The sequence below is a fragment of the Myxine glutinosa genome, chromosome 2 (assembly GCF_964187855.1).
Source record: "Myxine glutinosa chromosome 2, kmMyxGlut1.1, whole genome shotgun sequence".
Lineage (NCBI taxonomy): Eukaryota > Metazoa > Chordata > Myxini > Myxiniformes > Myxinidae > Myxine > Myxine glutinosa.
The window spans coordinates 271119077-271136158 of NC_136262.1; the positions used below are offsets into that span (position 1 = coordinate 271119077).

General features: G+C 43.5%; 2 protein-coding genes across 3 annotated transcripts in view; one reads left to right on the plus strand and one right to left on the minus strand.

Moving 5' to 3' along the window:
- Positions 1 to 17082, plus strand: part of LOC137420545 (dedicator of cytokinesis protein 1) — a gene marked incomplete in the record, with an annotated part of 615378 nt that overhangs the window by 167613 nt on the left and 430683 nt on the right. For both annotated transcript variants that reach the window (XM_078772553.1, XM_078772554.1), the window contains 1 exon segment: positions 5353 to 5432. In XM_078772553.1, coding sequence (XP_078628679.1) covers positions 5353 to 5432 — 80 coding nt within the window.
- Positions 6687 to 10477, minus strand: LOC137425785 (uncharacterized). Its single transcript, XM_068114507.2, has 4 exons — positions 8363 to 10477; positions 7733 to 7908; positions 7468 to 7605; positions 6687 to 7376 (listed from the first exon to the last, which is right to left on the minus strand). The coding sequence occupies exons 1-2, from the start codon at positions 10475 to 10477 to the stop codon at positions 7903 to 7905; spliced, it is 2121 nt and encodes a 706-aa protein (XP_067970608.2). The 3' UTR covers positions 6687 to 7376; positions 7468 to 7605; positions 7733 to 7902.

Sequence of the window (17082 nt, forward strand, 5' to 3'; positions counted from 1 at the left end):
TCCTTGGTGGATTTACTGGTATGTTTAGGGTCATTGTCATGTTGCAAGGTCCACCTTCGGTTGAGCTTCAACACTCCGACAGATGGCCTCACATTATCCTCAAGCACCCTCTGGTACAATGAAGAATTCATGGTGGATTCTATGATGGTGAGCTGTCCAGGCCCTGATTTATTCGCAGATTTTCCAGGAACGTATGCCCCGTGAATAGCGGGGTCCCACAGTATATAATAGTTGGTGGGCTACAATGTTTAATATCTGTAGTTTCTAGCCCAGTCCTGTGATAAGTCCCCCTTGGACCACTTTTGGACGTCTTGGAAAGGTGCCTCATGGTGAGAGTCAACAGACTCGATCCACCTCTTAACATGCAATTGCTTTGAAGGATGAGCGGTGATTTAGAATTTAGAAACACTACTACATGCGGTATCATACCTACCACCATTTTGGTACATGAGTGGGAGTGGCATTCATGTCATATTAGAAATAAATAAACGCAGTCTCGCGAGATCTTGGAGACGGCGGCAGGGATTTTCGAAGCTCCACACGGTCTCCACGTTTTTCGAAGTTAAGTCTGTTCACAATTGTATTTTGTCGAAACTGTATTTATCTTTCGGTGTGTGAAGTTATTGTGTGCAACTTTGGTTGTTTCTCGGTGTTTATCTTTCATAAATTGATCGTCTGTTTGCCGTGTCGCGAGCAAGGCCTTTGCCGCGTCGCGAACGATTTGAAATCGAAGTTAAGTGATTGTTCCCATTTGTATTTTCGTTAAAACTGTATTTATTTATGGTGTTGTACGTATATTGTGTCCCGACGAAGATTTTTCGGTGCAAATCTTTCATACCTGTATTGAAAATCGTGTTAATTCGTGTCGTGTCTTGAGGCCTTGTACAGTGTGCACTGTACAACCTTGAGGCTTTGTTTTTCTCAGCGGTCCGTCGTTTGTGATCCAATAACTTTCGTTCTCTGTATTCCCAGACTTTTCACCCATAGCCTACTTCCTTGTGTAAATCTCAACTCAAAAAAAAAAAAAAAAAAAAATTCCTTCTCTGTTCTCATTAGTTTATTCATTCTTATTCGTTCGTTCGTTCTTCGACCACGTGTTTCTCCCCCATTTCCCCAGATAGTTTTCACTCATTAACCTTCAATGTTTACACTTTCCCCTCAAGTTATGTATTCCGTCATATTTTATAACACCTTTTTCTTCTTCTTCTTTAAAAGGCTGCTTTCGACTTGCTCACCAAATCAATTCATCCCAAAAAAAATATCCATCTCCTATAGTGCCTTTTTTCTACATTCCCTAAACTCTCCTGCACTCCATCCTCCATCCAGCGTCCTTAAACGTATTTTTAACTCGAAGGTCACAAGAAACTCATTTTGCAATAAATGTTCGTTTCCCATAAATCGTACACTTTCAAAAATCCAATCTCACCCCTCCCCTCCAAATCTTCCCCATAACCCCTCCCCTCCAAATCTTCCCCATCACCCCTCCCCTCCAAATCTTCCCCATCACCCATCCCTTTCAAATCTCCCCCCTTGCCCCCTCCCTCCTAAACTACCCCCTCACCCCTCCCCGCCAAGACGCCCCTCGCCCCTCCCCTCCTAGACTCCTGCCTCACCCCTCCCCTCCAAATCTCCCCCATATCCCATCCCTTTCAAATCCCTCCCCTTGTCCCTTCCCTCCCAAACTCCCCCCTCACCCCTCCCCTTCAAATCTCCCCACCCTCATTGCTTCTCAATTTCCCCCCTCTCACTCCCCCTCCTCAAAGCATCCTCCCCACTTCTTCCCCCTTCAAACTCTCACCTCCATCTCCCCCAACCTTCTGCCTCACTCTTCCCCCTCCTCAAATAACACCTCATTGTGGCTCACCCAATCACCATCAAACCTTTTGTCCGCCCCATCCTTCCCTTTCTCCGAGCTATTCTGAAATCTCTGACACACCTTCAACAGCTCTCCCTACCTCTTCCACCTCTTCCACATCTTACCCTACCCCTCCTCCCCCCTGTTCTGTATCTGATGCTCCCCCTTCCTCTTCATTAACGGTATGGACCTCAAACATCCGGGGCCTTCGTTCAAACTTAACTGATCTCTCCATACAGGTTGCTTCTGTCAAACCAGACGTGATCTGCTTAACAGAAACTTTCCTCCTTTATGATGTCTCTGATTCCATAGTATCTCTCCCGGGCTACTCCCTCCTCCGGTATGATAGACCTGAGCCTCGTCCTGGAGGCGGGGTTGCTATCTTTATCAAAAACTCTCTTCCTCACTCGCCCTGCACTGCACTCTCTCCACCTCACCCCCAGGAATACCTCTGGCTACGGCTTCCCCTTCGCTCCCACCTCTTGTTCATATGTGTGTTGTACCGTCCACCAAACAGTGATGACTCCATCTACATCTCGCTGTCTGATGATATTGACCAACTTCTATCTACTCATCCCAACTCTCTCTTCCTCATATGTGGTGATTTCAACTGTCATCATGCCAGTTGGCTGGGTGTGGGTACCTCTCTCACCAGCCATGGCTCCTCAGCAAAGGACTTCTGCGACTCACTGGGACTGACACAATCTGTCAATTTCCCGACCCGGATCTCAGTCAACGGAACATCTTCTCTTCTGGACTTGGTTATGACTAACTTCCCTGAAAATGTCTGCTGCTCTTCTTCTGCTCCGATCGGATCATCTGATCATGTCCTTGTTAAAGTGGACATCTCTCTGACCATTCTCAGGGAGCCTGCTCAGCGTCTACGAGTCTGGCATTTCACTCAGGCCAACTGGCACGGTCTTCAAGCAGCCATCAATCATCTGGACTGGTCTCCCATCTCTACCACCTCTGACATCAACTCATCCTGGGAATTCTTCCAAAGTAAATTGCTCTCTCTCATGCACAGATTTATCCCATCTCGTCTTCAGTTGTCATACCCTTCCTCCCGTCCATGGTACACGGAATCTTGTGGTGAGGCTGTTGCCCAGAAACAACTTGCCTTCGTCTCCTGGAAAGCAAATCCAACGGAAGGAAATCTCATTTCCTTTCACAAAGCCCGAAACAAGTGTGTGTCCACCCTCAGGAGAGCCAGGAAACAATATCTCTCCGTTCTCAAGACCGAACTCTCTTATCTGTCTCCCTCTTCCAAATCCTGGTGGCGTCTGGTCAAATCCGTTTCTGGTGTTTGTTCCCCCTCCATCCCCTCCCTTACCTCAAACGGCTACACAGCTGACTCCGCACGTGAAAAAGCTGAATGCCTCAACTCTGTGTTTGCCTCTAAATCTTGTGTCCCAAACCCATCCCTCTCTGTACCCACCATACCCAGTCGTACCCTGCTGCTCCTGGACTCCGTGTCATTTCCTCCTGACAAGGTGGAAAAGTTTCTGTCAACCCTCGACTCTGATTCTGCAACTGGACCCGACGTCATCAGCCCACGGGTCCTAAAATCCTGCTCTGCTGCTCTATCTCACCCTCTCTCTGTTCTCTTCACCCTCTCTTTTGCTCAAGGTCAACTGCCATCTGCTTGGAAATCAGCCAACATCACCGCTTTGCACAAAAAAGGTGCAAAAACAGATCCTAGCAACTACAGACCAATCAGCCTTCTCCCAATTATCAGCAAAGTCATGGAATCCATCATTGCTTCGGATATGAAATCTTTCCTCTTCTCCAATGGCTTGATCTCTGATCATCAATTTGGTTTCAGACCAGGTCACTCTACTCTGGACATGCAGCTTCTGCTGTCTCAACAATGGATGGAGGTCCTCAATGCCAAACAGGAAATTAGAGCTGTCTCCCTCGACATATCACGTGCCTTCGACACGGTCTGGCACCCCGCTCTGCTCGCCAAACTCTCCTCCTTTGGTATCCATGGAAATCTCCACGCATGGCTGGCGGACTTCCTCTCTAGTCGTCGTCAACGTGTGGCCCTGAATGGGTTTCTCTCATCTCCTCTTCCTGTTCAGGCTGGAGTTCCCCAAGGCAGTGTTCTGGGCCCCGTGCTTTTTCTGGTCTTCATCAATGATCTCTCTGACTCTCTCGAAAATCCTCTCTATCTCTTTGCTGATGACTCCACTCTCTGCCGCTCCATCCCTCTTCCCTCAGATCGGCAGTCTGCTGCCTCCTCACTCTCTGAAGACCTGGACAAAATCACAGACTGGTCAAACAAGTGGAACATGTCTTTCAATCCTGACAAATCTCACACTCTTACTATGTCTCTCCGAAAAGATCGACTGGACAACCCTCCCATCTACTTTCTCAACAATCCTCTCCAAGAAGTTCTGTCGCTCAAGATTTTGGGTCTCACTATCTGCCATGATCTTTCTTGGGAAAACCACATTTCCAAGCTGGCCTCCAAAGCCAGTCGCCGACTGGGCATCCTCCGTCGTGCGAAGTCCTTCCTCGGCACACCTGAGCTCCTCACCACATACAAGGCTTTCATCCGCAGCTCAATGGAATACTGTTCTCCCCTATGGGCCGGTGCTCCTTCCTCACACCTAGCTCGGCTTCACGCTGTTGAAACCAAAGCTTTCAGAATTATTGGAATCTCCCGCGATGAAGCTATCTCTGAGGGCCTTTCACTCACTCACCGCAGGCAGGTAGGTGGTCTTTCTGTCTTCTACCGACTCCTCTCCGGCCTTGCACCCCCAGCTCTCTCTGTGCTCTGTCCCCCAAATATTCCTACAGGTCGCACAAGATCTGCCAGCAACCCTCTGATGGTTAAACTGCCGAAATGTCGGCTCTCTGCTTACCTTCACTCTTTCATTCCTCTTTTCTCCCGCCTCTGGAACAAACTCCCTCACTCCCTTCAATCCCACTCCTCCCTCCAGGTCTTTAAAACAGCTGTTCACCACCATCTCTTATCTTCCCCCATCCAAAACCTTGATCTTTTCTACCCCCGCTAATTCACCCCAGATCCACCTTGTTTGAAATTCCAACTTCTTTCATGGAAGTCCTGGCAGTGTCCATATGTTTTATACCTCTCCCACCGCCCCCTTCCCACGCCCCCCCCCCCCCCCAAAGCCCTCGCCCTCTCTCAGATCTCTCGATGTCTCCATGTCTCTCGGTCCCTGCTCTCAAATGTTGTGTTTGTGTCCTTCCCCCTCTCTCCCCATCTTGTCTACCGCTCCCTATGTTATATGTTTTATGTGTCGGTTTGTCTTTCTGTGTGATTAATGTTCGCTCTTTCACGAGCCTCGATCTTGTATACAAAAAAAACAAACAAAAAAAAAGATTGCGAATGCATATTTCTTTCCTGTCCCAATATTTTTGGCACGATCGTGTATTTGCATTTTGGTACAGAAATTACACACAAGTAGGAATAGCTAGCTTGTTTGTTTTCAAAAAGTTAATTTTCTCCTTGGACCTCTTCCCACCAGGCTTTCCGGTGAGACTGACTTTCCACAAATTGCCATCAACAAAGTGGTGCCTTTTAAGGATGTCAACCACAAGGGTCAAGGTGAGTCTCATTATGGAAACAAAATTGACTTTTGATTGGTTTAAGTTGCTCAACTTTGTCGTCTGGCATCACTAAAGTTACATGGTTTTTGTTATGTGAGGAATCACTAACCATATCTGGTTTTATTATACACCGCTGTGTGATTAAATGTAGCTTTTGGGGATAATGAATGTCACTTGATCAATATAGTTTTCACACACAGTGCGTACTGGGCCTTTGACGGTGATGCTCGGGTCGTGCTTGGCTTCTAATATGCTGTTACTGAAGAATAAAGTGTTAGTGCAGAGTAAAGTGTTAGTGCAGAGTAAAGTATTAGTACAGAGTAAACTGTTAGTGCAGAGTAAACTGTTCGTGCAGAGTAAACTGTTACTACAAAGTAAACTGTTAGTGCACAGTAAGCTGTTAGTGCAGAGTAAACTGTTAGTGCAGAGTAAACTGTTAGTACAGAGTAAACTGTTCGTACAGAGTAAACTGTTAGTTCAGAGTAAACTGTTAGTTCAGAGTAAACTGTTAGTACAGAGTAAACTGTTAGTACAGAGTAAACTGTTAGTTCAGAGTAAACTATTAGTTCAGAGTAAACTGTTAGTACAGAGTAAACTGTTAGTACAGAGTAAACTGTTAGTGCAGAGTAAACTGTTAGTACAGATTAAACTGTTAGTGCAGAGTAAACTGTTAGAACAGAGTAAACTGTTAGTACAGAGTAAACTGTTAGTGCAGAGTAAACTGTTAGTACAGAGTAAACTGTAGTGCAGAGTAAACTGTAGTGCAGAGTATGATATAAATTGCAGCAACACTGAGTGATCATGGTTTAGCAAATCAACGAAATGATTGTTTCATTCGATCATCTCAACGTCTGATCTTTGTCCTCAAATTTCTTAAGCAAACCGGGACCTCCAGTGTATAATGAGAAAACCGTTTTAAATGGTACTTTAATATTCGATAAATGCAGGCCAATCACATTAGAAATGTAACTGATTATAGACAGGTCCATGCCAGGCAGAAATGGCGCCGTTTTCCAGTCAAGGTTTTCTCAGTGGATTTATATACTTTTGATCATACTCTGTCGAATAAGCTTGTGGGCCACCCTGAAATTTGCCTCAAATCCAAGATGGCGGCCAAAAATCCAAAATGGCCACCAGAATAGCTAAAATAGTATTTCTGAGAGTTGCTTTTACCCATAGATGATTTTTTTTCAACTGATTGTGGCCTATTATGATAAAGAAAGATAACTCAGTCATAACTCAGCCATAAAAATTAACAATCGGTACTTTATTAACAAAATGGCCGCCGGGCAACTTCCGTATTACGGAAACTGCTATAACTTCAGTTCCGAGTGTGATATGATTATAATTTTGGTGTCCAGTCATATGTTTTTGGGGTCAAGGAATCCATATTTGTACTTTTTATTTCAGTGAAATCATTGGTTCATAAAGAAATCTAAGATGGCTGCCAATACTGGCCACCGATGTGGCAGATTCAGTCATGTCTTGTGCTCCATAATATATATTACAATACATTTTGATTCAATTTCTTGGTTTCCAAAGTCTGGTTATCCATTTAGTTGGTTTATCATGACACTAGCTCAATAGATCATCCCCTAAATCATGGATGAACAATAAATCCAAGATGGCTGCCGCTGAACGGCTCCTAGTCAGTTTTGCTTCGTCTACCAAACTACACAGGTTTATAAAATGTATCTGAATTCCCATTCAATATGATCCCCGGCTTTGGTTATGCTTTGGGAAAAATATGTTGTTCAAAAGGCACATAATCCTCAGTTACTAAGATCAAGATCAAGATCACTCTCTTCACTCTGAAAGTCTGAATAAAGTCCACAGGTATCCGAAGAAAGTTGTTCCATGGTGCTCTCCGAATTTTCCCCATCTCCTTGGTACTCTTCATCAACTTCAGATTCTTCTGCTCTTTCTTCTGCCCCACCGATACCTATAAAAAATGTGAATGGATATAGTCGGGATTCAAAACAGTAAATCATATAAAAATAACAAAATTACGATTGCATTTTGGACTTATCTACCTTGCTTTTCTCTTTCTCTACAGTGAACTTCACTGTCTTGTACATGTTTTCTGCTTGTATTCCTGTGTCTCTTCTTCCTTGAAGGCTGGCTTCTCTCTTCTACTGCATCTTCTAAATCTGCATCATACTCCGCGAGACCTGCAAGTGGAAGGTTACACATATTTAATCTGGATGAATGCACTGCCAGTGGGAATACATTGGAGGAACTTTATGACAGGAACGAAAAGCAATGATCAAAGTAATGATATATTTTTAGTATACTTACTTTGAATTTGTCTTTTCTTGCTCTTTTTCTTGGAGAGGCTTGGAGGGAGTTGCGGGCAGGTAAACCATATTGGCCTGATACCATCATCTGTATTTTCCCATCCTCTGTCAGTGATAGAAGGATACTCAATGTTTTGCTTGAGACACTGGTACCACACCCATGCCTGAAGGTCACTCCTCTTGAGGTGTTCATTGGTGCTACTCTCGTCTGGAAGGATGCTGGAACTAGATTTCACCTTTTGAGTGTTGTACGTTCGGATCCTTGTTTCAACAAAGCTTTCTTGTTCACTTCCAGAATACATGCAGGTTCTGAAGAAGCATTTAGCACTGGTAGCATCTTGAAAAGATTGATTTGATCTGCCCAGCTGAGAGAGTAGATGGGATTTCTCTTGTTTCAACATCTTCTTCAATGGCTTGATTTTGCCGATGCGAAATGGGAATGATGTCGTGTCACATCCAGTAATGCTATGATATGCTGGGAGAGTTTGACACACTTCATCTCTGGATTGAACCTGAGGTTGGCGACCACTTCTCTCGTATACTCGTCCAATATGGAAGCAACATCTTGTGATTTCATCCTGTGCCTCAGTAGGGCCTCAAATGACTGTTTGTGTAGACGAATGCTTCTTGCGTAGTGACGTCCTTCAAATGCTTGAGCAACAGAACCATCGGCAATAGCTCCGGCATCTACCCACCAGTCCTTCAAACCAAGACATCCATACTTCTTGAAGAGAATCTTGAGGTTCACCAGAATGGTATGGAATCCTCCCATGAGTGGTATTATTTTGTCATACCTCTCCTGATGCTGATATAGCCATGAAATGATCAACATTTTGCTGTTGATTGCCTCATCTGCATGTGCAAAAATATAGTCCAGTTCAAGATCTTCAGCAATCTGTACTATCATGTCCATGTACCATTTAATCACATTGTCTCCCGGGGGCAATGGAACGACAGGAAGATACTCCAACTTGCACTTTGTAGTGGAGCAATCAGTCACAGTTTTCATGAATGAAGTCCAAGAACCTACAGGTCCCAGCACGTCTTTATCAATCTCAGGAAAGTATTCTTCTAGGCAGTCGTCACCAACAGTACCAACGAGAACCCAAGCAATATTCCGTTCCAGAGCATCGTGTAACACTTGTGAATCTCTGTAGTCATCATTGAAGTCGGGAAAGGATGGAGGGGGTGCTCTTTTCTTAGGGATTTTGGATGCTCCATAGTCAGGCTCCTCTTGCTCAATGATATTGGACTGTTTAAGTTTTGAAGTGTTGCCAGCGGCGGTATCATCAGCATGTACAGCCTGGAATATTGTACCAGTTGTGTGATGAGTAGTTTGGGCTCCCGTCAGCGTCTGCTGTTTACCATCTGAGTTATCAAATGTTATATGTACACTTCGACCCTTGACGAAACCTGGAGGTAGCATCTTCTTGTGCTCCATGCTGATGGACTTTGCCCAATTATTGTTCAAGTCACGGACATCTGTGTATGGTATTCCAACGCCACATCGATTCAAGAGAGTAGTTGCCTCTTTGCTACCAGTGATTCTATGTATGGTCAAACTCAAAGCAGTTCCTAATGGTGATCGCTCACCTTTGACCATTTTTTCCCAGCTCTGAGTTATAGCTGAAATTTTCTCCGCTTCAGCGTTGCTTGTAGCCGTAGCATACCCAAATGCGTTTGTAGATCTCCTGGGATTGATTGACCAAGAAATGGCATTGAAGATACAGTGAAGAGGTCTGTGACTATCGAGTAGATCAAACAGCTCATCTGGTTCAAGGGGCCATTTGATATCATACCTCTGTGAAAGTTTACGACGAATCAGCTTTGAAAATGCTATTGTCAAATCAGATTCACGTAGACCATTTCCTTCAATTGTAGCCGCAGAATACGATATCGGATTGACCGCAGTGGAATGGACAACTAGCCGGTTCCCAAACAAGTGGAAGTCGATGGCGTCACCAAATTTCTCAGTCAGTCGTTTTTTCAACATGCAGGTTTTTGAAATCGGAGGGTCCTCAAGTTCATTGTCTTCACTGATCTCCTTTATGTCCTCAATCAATTCTCTCAGGAAATACGCCTTTTGATCCTTGACTACCATGCGGTGAAACAGTTTGAAAAAGCTGTCCATAACCTCGGTAGCTAATCTATCCTTCTCTGCTGCATCCGCTGACAGCAACTTTCTATCATATGCATAGGTAAAATTGTCATAACAACTTTTATGATAGTACACATCAACTGCAAACATGTCATATGATGCTCCACTCAGAATAACATCGAGTCGCTTCGCTGCATCATGGAACTTATCTCCTTCATCTTTGATTTTCATGTCCTTTGAACGTTCTACTTTACTGACAGCATTCTTCTCGGAGCATCTACCAAGACCACCACTATTGTACGGTTTACTGTCATCTTTCGTATCCACGTTGCACACGAAACAGATTTGCTTTTTCTCAAGTGACCCCCTGCGTATCCTATACGCGGGAGCAGCAACTGGTTCATTCGACTCATGAATATTCTCTGAACTGGAAACGGGAAGTTTGCGAGACTGGGCTTCCTTTCGGGCAATTCTGTTCCGAAATGTGATTCTACAGTTCTCATGAATCTTGACATCATGGCCTGCACTAGATAGTCTCACAGCGGCTGATTGAAATTCAGCATATGGTGCCTGAGTACACAGACTCTTGTCAACTTTAACCCATCTTCCCGCTAATTCTTGAATAGACTGCAATCCCTCCTCAGTCATATTATAAGCTGACTCAACGTCCTTAATAGTTTCATTACAGAGGCAGCACAACGGTTTGTCGCCCCTTACTAAACTCAAAATCGGCGTGGATGCCATTGTGCAACCCTTTTCTCCTGTGCCAAAAAAGTTTTGTCTTTATGTAGTAATTTTATGAGGATTCACTGTATCTGCTAAGCCAGGATTCATGGAATCATTTCTTTGCGTCCGCATTCATGGAATCATTTCTTTGCATCCGGATTCAAGGAATCTGAAATGGAAACCAAGAAATTGAATCAAAATGTATTGTAATATATATTTCACTGAAATAAAAAGTACAAATATGGATTCCTTGACCCCAAAAACATATGACTGGACACCAAAATTATAATCATATCACACTCGGAACTGAAGTTATAGCAGTTTCCGTAATACGGAAGTTGCCCGGCGGCCATTTTGTTAATAAAGTACCGATTGTTAATTTTTATGGCTGAGTTATGACTGAGTTATCTTTCTTTATCATAATAGGCCACAATCAGTTGAAAAAAAATCATCTATGGGTAAAAGCAACTCTCAGAAATACTATTTTAGCTATTCTGGTGGCCATTTTGGATTTTTGGCCGCCATCTTGGATTTGAGGCAAATTTCAGGGTGGCCCACAAGCTTATTCGACAGAGTATGATCAAAAGTATATAAATCCACTGAGAAAACCTTGACTGGAAAACGGCGCCATTTCTGCCTGGCATGGACCTGTCTATTAATGTGATTAGATAACACTGGTCAACAAAATTTTAAAAGTTTTATGGTTCTAGTTTAGGAGTCGCGGAAGGCGAGAGAATGAGGCCATTCGTAGGGTTCGAAGATGGTTTATTGTAACAGCAAGATACAGCACACTAAACTCAAACGGAAGTCGGCACGCTTATATAAAGCCAAAAGCCCTCTTCGGAGGGCGTGGCTCCGGCAACCGCGCGTGCGTCACGTCCGCACAACCACAAGTCCAACAGGCCCGTGCACGTGTATTATGCCCAAATAAGGTAATCACATAAGGTAACCGCCACATGCGGTTACCTGCACATAAGGTAACCGCCACATACGTCCCCCCAGAATGCACTCCATGGGCCTATGCGTAGGCCGAGGCGACCGAGGGGCTGGGCAAGTCCTCGGGGGAGGCTGCCGAGGTTCCTCGCGGGCCTCCCGAGGTTGCAGGTTGCGGGTGCAGTGCCGAGAAGGCTCGAGCGGTGCACGCGAAAAGCAGGTGAGCCAACCGAGGGGCTGGTCAAGGCCTCGGGGGAGGCTGCCGAGGTTCCTCGCGGGCCTCCCGAGGTCGCAGGTCGCGGGTGCAGTGCCGAGAAGGCTCGAGCGGTGCACGCGAAAAGTGGGTGAGCCAACCGAGGGGCTGCTCAAGGCATCGGGGGAGGCTGCCGAGGTTCCTCGCGGGCCTCCCGAGGAAATTTTTTCGGTTCGAGGATGCAGGGTCGGAGAAGTAGTTGCGGTTGTAGTTGTAGGTGCGCGAGGGTGACAAAGCGGCCGTGCCACCAACGTCAGTGCGCGCGAAGGTGACGAAGCAGCCGTGCCTTCGGAGGGTCTTGGAGTAGGCTCGCCCCTCCGGTCGTAGAGGAGGAGCCGAGCGCGGTGCGCGAACCTCATAGTCATGGCCGTCGTCGTTACTGAAACTCCGGCATTTCGAAACTGCGTTCGAAACTGCGCCCGAAGCCGTGCGGGAGAAGCCGGCGTCACCAGCTTAGGTGGCTTCCCTGGCTAGGGCTCGCTTGCCGTGTTCGTTCGCAGCCCCCGAATCCGTTCGGGGGCAGTCGGAGGTCACCAGTTTAGGAGTCGCGGAAGGCGAGAGAACGAGGCCATTCGTAGGGTTCGAAGATGGTTTATTGTAACAGCAAGATCCAGCACACTAAACTCGAACGGAAGTCAGCATGCTTATATAAAGCCAAAAGCCCTCTTCGGAGGGCGTGGCTCCGGCAACCGCGCGTGCGTCACGTCCGCACAACCACAAGTCCAACAGGCCCGTGCACGTGTATTATGCCCAAATAAGGTAATCACATAAGGTAACCGCCACATGCGGTTACCTGCACATAAGGTAACCACCACACTAGTATATTTTGAGGTGATTCTAACCAACATGAACCTGTAGATTTCGATTATGATATCCAATTTCCACGAGCACATCCAGTTTTTGAGAACCAGTATACCATAGGAATATCAGCCACAGCCGAAATTTGTCTTGTACTCACTAATCAGGACTTTGTAACGAGACTATCTGAGCTGGAAAGCGTTGCTTGGGATAGCTTTGTGGCTCTTGCTAACAATTACCTTGGAAATTTTCGAGCACCAAATTATGAAGAGCTTGTGGACAAGATGTCGAATGTCACTCAAGATACATTTCTTCCATTCTCATCTGGACTTCTTTCCACAAAATCTTGGCGATGTCAGTGATGAACATGGAGAAAGGTTTCACCAGGAAATTGCCATCATGAAGACTCGATATCAAGGCCGATTCAATCCAAACATGATGGGCGACTGCTGTTGGACTTTACAGCGTGAAAGTGATTGCTCCTACAAACGCAAAAGTAAAGTTCAGAAGCACTTTTAATGTGATGTAAATAAAAACTTAAAGTTCATATTATTTTTTGTAATATTTTATTAAGTTCATATTATTTTTTGTGATATTTTATAAAGTTCATATTATTTTTTGTGATATTTTATAAAGTTCATATTATTTTTTGTGATATTTTATAAAGTTCATATTATTTTTTGTGATATTTTATGAAGTTCATATTATTTTTGGAGATTTACATTTTTTTATGTGATGTAAATAAAAACTTTAAGTTCATATTATTTTTTTGTGACAATAAATAGACTCAATGAGACTTAATCAAGAAATTTGCTTGCTCTAAAGATTTTTTTCCACACTTATGATGTACTACGTCAAGGTTACGTGACTGCAACATTTTAAGGTCAGATTCGGATTCGTGGGCACCAAATTAGTTAGAAACAGTTGAAAATAAGTCAGAACCAATTTGGCTGTTGACCAGTGTAATCACCAATGGATCATGCACAGCACAAAATAGCAATAAACCTTGTGTTTGCTTTAACAAGATTTTGTTTACTTGTCGATATGAACAGGTTTTTGGTTACTTGTCGACATGAACAGGTTTTTGTTTACTTGTCGATATGAACAGGCTTTTGGTTACTTGTCGACATGAACAGGTTTTTGTTTACTTGTCGATATTAACAGGCTTTTGGTTACTTGTCGATATGAACAGTCTTTTGATTACTTGTCGACATGAACAGGTTTTTGTTTACTTGTCGATATGAACAGGTTTTTGGTTACTTGTCGATATTAACAGGTTTTTGGTTACTTGTCGATATTAACAGGCTTTTGGTTACTTGTCGATATTAACAGGTTTTTGGTTACTCGCCAATATGAACACGCTTTTGGTTACTTGGCGATATTAACAGGCTTTTGTTTACTTGTCGATATTAACAGATTTTTGGTTACTCGTCGATATGAACACGCTTTTGGTTACTTGGCGATATTAGCAGGCTTTTGGTTACTTGTCGATATTAACAGGCTTTTTTTTACTTGGCGATATTAACAGGCTTTTGTTTACTTGTCGATATTAACAGGCTTTTGTTTACTTGGCGATATTAACAGGCTTTTGTTTACTTGGCGATATTAACAGGCTTTGTTTACTTGTCGATATGAACACGCTTTTGGTTACTTGGCGATATTAACAGGCTTTTGTTTACTTGGCGATATTAACAGGCTTTTGTTTACTTGTCGATATTAACAGGCTTTTGTTTACTTGGCGATATTAACAGGCTTTTGGTTACTTGTCGACATGAACAGGTTTTTGTTTACTTGTCGATATTAACAGGCTTTTGTTTACTTGGCGATATTAACAGGCTTTTGTTTACTTGTCGATATTAATAGGCTTTTGTTTACTTGGCGATTTTAACAGGCTTTTGGTTACTTGTCGACATGAACAGGTTTTTGTTTACTTGTCGATATTAACAGGCTTTTGTTTATTTGTCGATATTAACAGATTTTTGGTTACTCGTCGATATGAACACGCTTTTGGTTACTTGGCGATATTAACAGGCTTTTGGCTGCTTGTTGATATGAACAGGTTTTTGGTTACTTGTCAATATGAACACGCTTTTGGTTACTTGTCGATATTAACAGGCTTTTGGCTGCTTGTCGATATGAACAGGTTTTTGGTTACTTGTTGAAATTAACAGGTTTTTGGTTACTTGTCGATATTAACAGGATTTTGGTTACTTGTCGATATTAACAGGCTTTTGTAAGCTTGTCGATATTAACGGGCTTTTGGTTACTTGTCGATATTAACAGGCTTTTGGTTACTTGTCGATATTAACAGGTTTTTGGTTACTTGTCGATATGAACACGCTTTTGGTTACTTGTCGATATTAACAGGCTTTTGGTTACTTGTCGATATTAACAGCCTTTTGGTTACTTGTCGATATGAACAGGCTTTTGGTTACTTGTCGATATTAACAGGCTTTTGGTTACTTGTCGATATTAACAGGCTTTTGGTTACTTGTCGATATTAACAGGCTTTTGGTTACTTGTCGATATTAACAGGCTTTTGGTTACTTGTCGATATTAGCAGGCTTTTGCTTACTTGTCAATATGAACAGGTTTTTGGATACTTGTCAATATGAACACGCTTTTGGTTACTTGTCGATATTAACAGGCTTTTGGTTACTTGTCGATATTAACAGGCTTTTGTAAGCTTGTCGATATTAACGGGCTTTTGGTTACTTGTCGATATTAACAGGCTTTTGGTTACTTGTCGATATTAACAGGTTTTTGGTTACTTGTCGATATGAACACGCTTTTGGTTACTTGTCGATATTAACAGGCTTTTGGTTACTTGTCGATATTAACAGCCTTTTGGTTACTTGTCGATATGAACAGGCTTTTGGTTACTTGTCGATATTAACAGGCTTTTGGTTACTTGTCGATATTAACAGGCTTTTGGTTACTTGTCGATATTAACAGGCTTTTGGTTACTTGTCGATATTAACAGGCTTTTGGTTACTTGTCGATATTAGCAGGCTTTTGCTTACTTGTCGATATTAACAGGCTTTTGGTTACTTGTCGATAGGAACATGCTTTTGGTTACTTGTCGATATTAACAGGCTTTTGGTTACTTGTCGATATGAACAGGTTTTTGGATACTTGTCAATATGAACACGCTTTTGGTTACTTGTCGATATTAACAGGCTTTTGGTTACTTGTCGATATTAACAGGCTTTTGGTTACTTGTCGATATTAACAGGCTTTTGGTTACTTGTCGATATTAACAGGCTTTTGGTTACTTGTCGACATTAACAGGCTTTTATTTTATCAAATTTTTTTTTTTTGGGATACAAGATCGAGGCTCATGAAAGAGCTAACATTAATCACACAAAATGTCAAACCGACACATAAAACACAAAATAAGTGGAGTGGTAGACAAGATGGGGAGAGAGGGGGAAGGACACAAACACAACATTTGAGAGCAGGGACATCGCGAGAAATGTGGGAGGGAGAGGGCTTGGGGGGGGGGAGAAGGTGTGAGAGATGGGAGAGGTATAAAACATATGGACACTGCAAGGACTTCCAGGAAAGAAGTTGGAATTTCAAAAAAGTGTATCTGGCGTGAATTAGCGGGGGTAGAAAAGGTCAAGGTTTTGGATGGGGAAAGATAAGAGATGGTGGTTGAACAGCTGCTTTAAACACCTGGAGGGAGTAGTGGGATTGAAGGGAGTGGGGGAGTTTGTTTCAGAGGTGGGAGAAAAGGGGAATAAAAGAGTGAAGGTGAGCAGAGACTTTTGATTTTGGCAATTTCGCCAGAAGAGGGTTGCTGGCAGATCTTGTGTGACCTGTAGGAATATTTGGGGGACAGAGCACAGAGAGAGCTGGGGGAGCAAGGCCGGAGAGGAGTCAGTAGAAGACAGAAAGACCACCAACCTGCCTGCGGTGAGTGAGTGAAAGGCCCTCGGAGTTAGCTTCATCGCAGGAGATTCCAATGTTTCTGAAAGCTTTGGTTTCAACTGCGTGAAGCCGAGCTAGGTGTGAGGCAGGAGCAGAGGCCCAGAGGGGGGAACAGTATTCCATTGAGCTGCGGATGAAAGCCTTGTATGTGGTGAGGAGCTCAGGTGTGCCAACGAAGGACTTCGCACGTCGGAACACGCTTTTCGTTACTTGTCGATATTAATAGGCTTTTGGTTACTTGTCGATATTAACAGGCTTTTGATTACTTGTTGACATGAACAGGTTTTTGGTTACTTGTCGATATTAACAGGCTTTTGGTTACTTGTCGATATGAACAGGCTTTTGGTTACTTGTCGATATGAACAGGCTTTTGGTTATTTGTCGATATGAACAGGCTTTTGGTTACTTGTCGATATTAACAGGCTTTTGGTTACTTGTAGATATTAACAGGCTTTTGGTTACTTGTCGATATTAACAGGCTTTTGGTTACTTGTCGATATTAACAGGCTTTTGGTTACTTGTCGATATTAACAGGGTTTTGGTTACTTGTCGATATGAACACGCTTTTGGTTACTTGTCGATATGAACAGGCTTTTGGTTACTTGTAGAT

Bases quoted from the DNA above. Each gene is read 5' to 3' on its own strand.
- LOC137425785 (XM_068114507.2), bottom strand. From the start codon at position 10,477: ATGACTGAGGAGGGATTGCAGTCTATTCAAGAATTAGCGGGAAGATGG.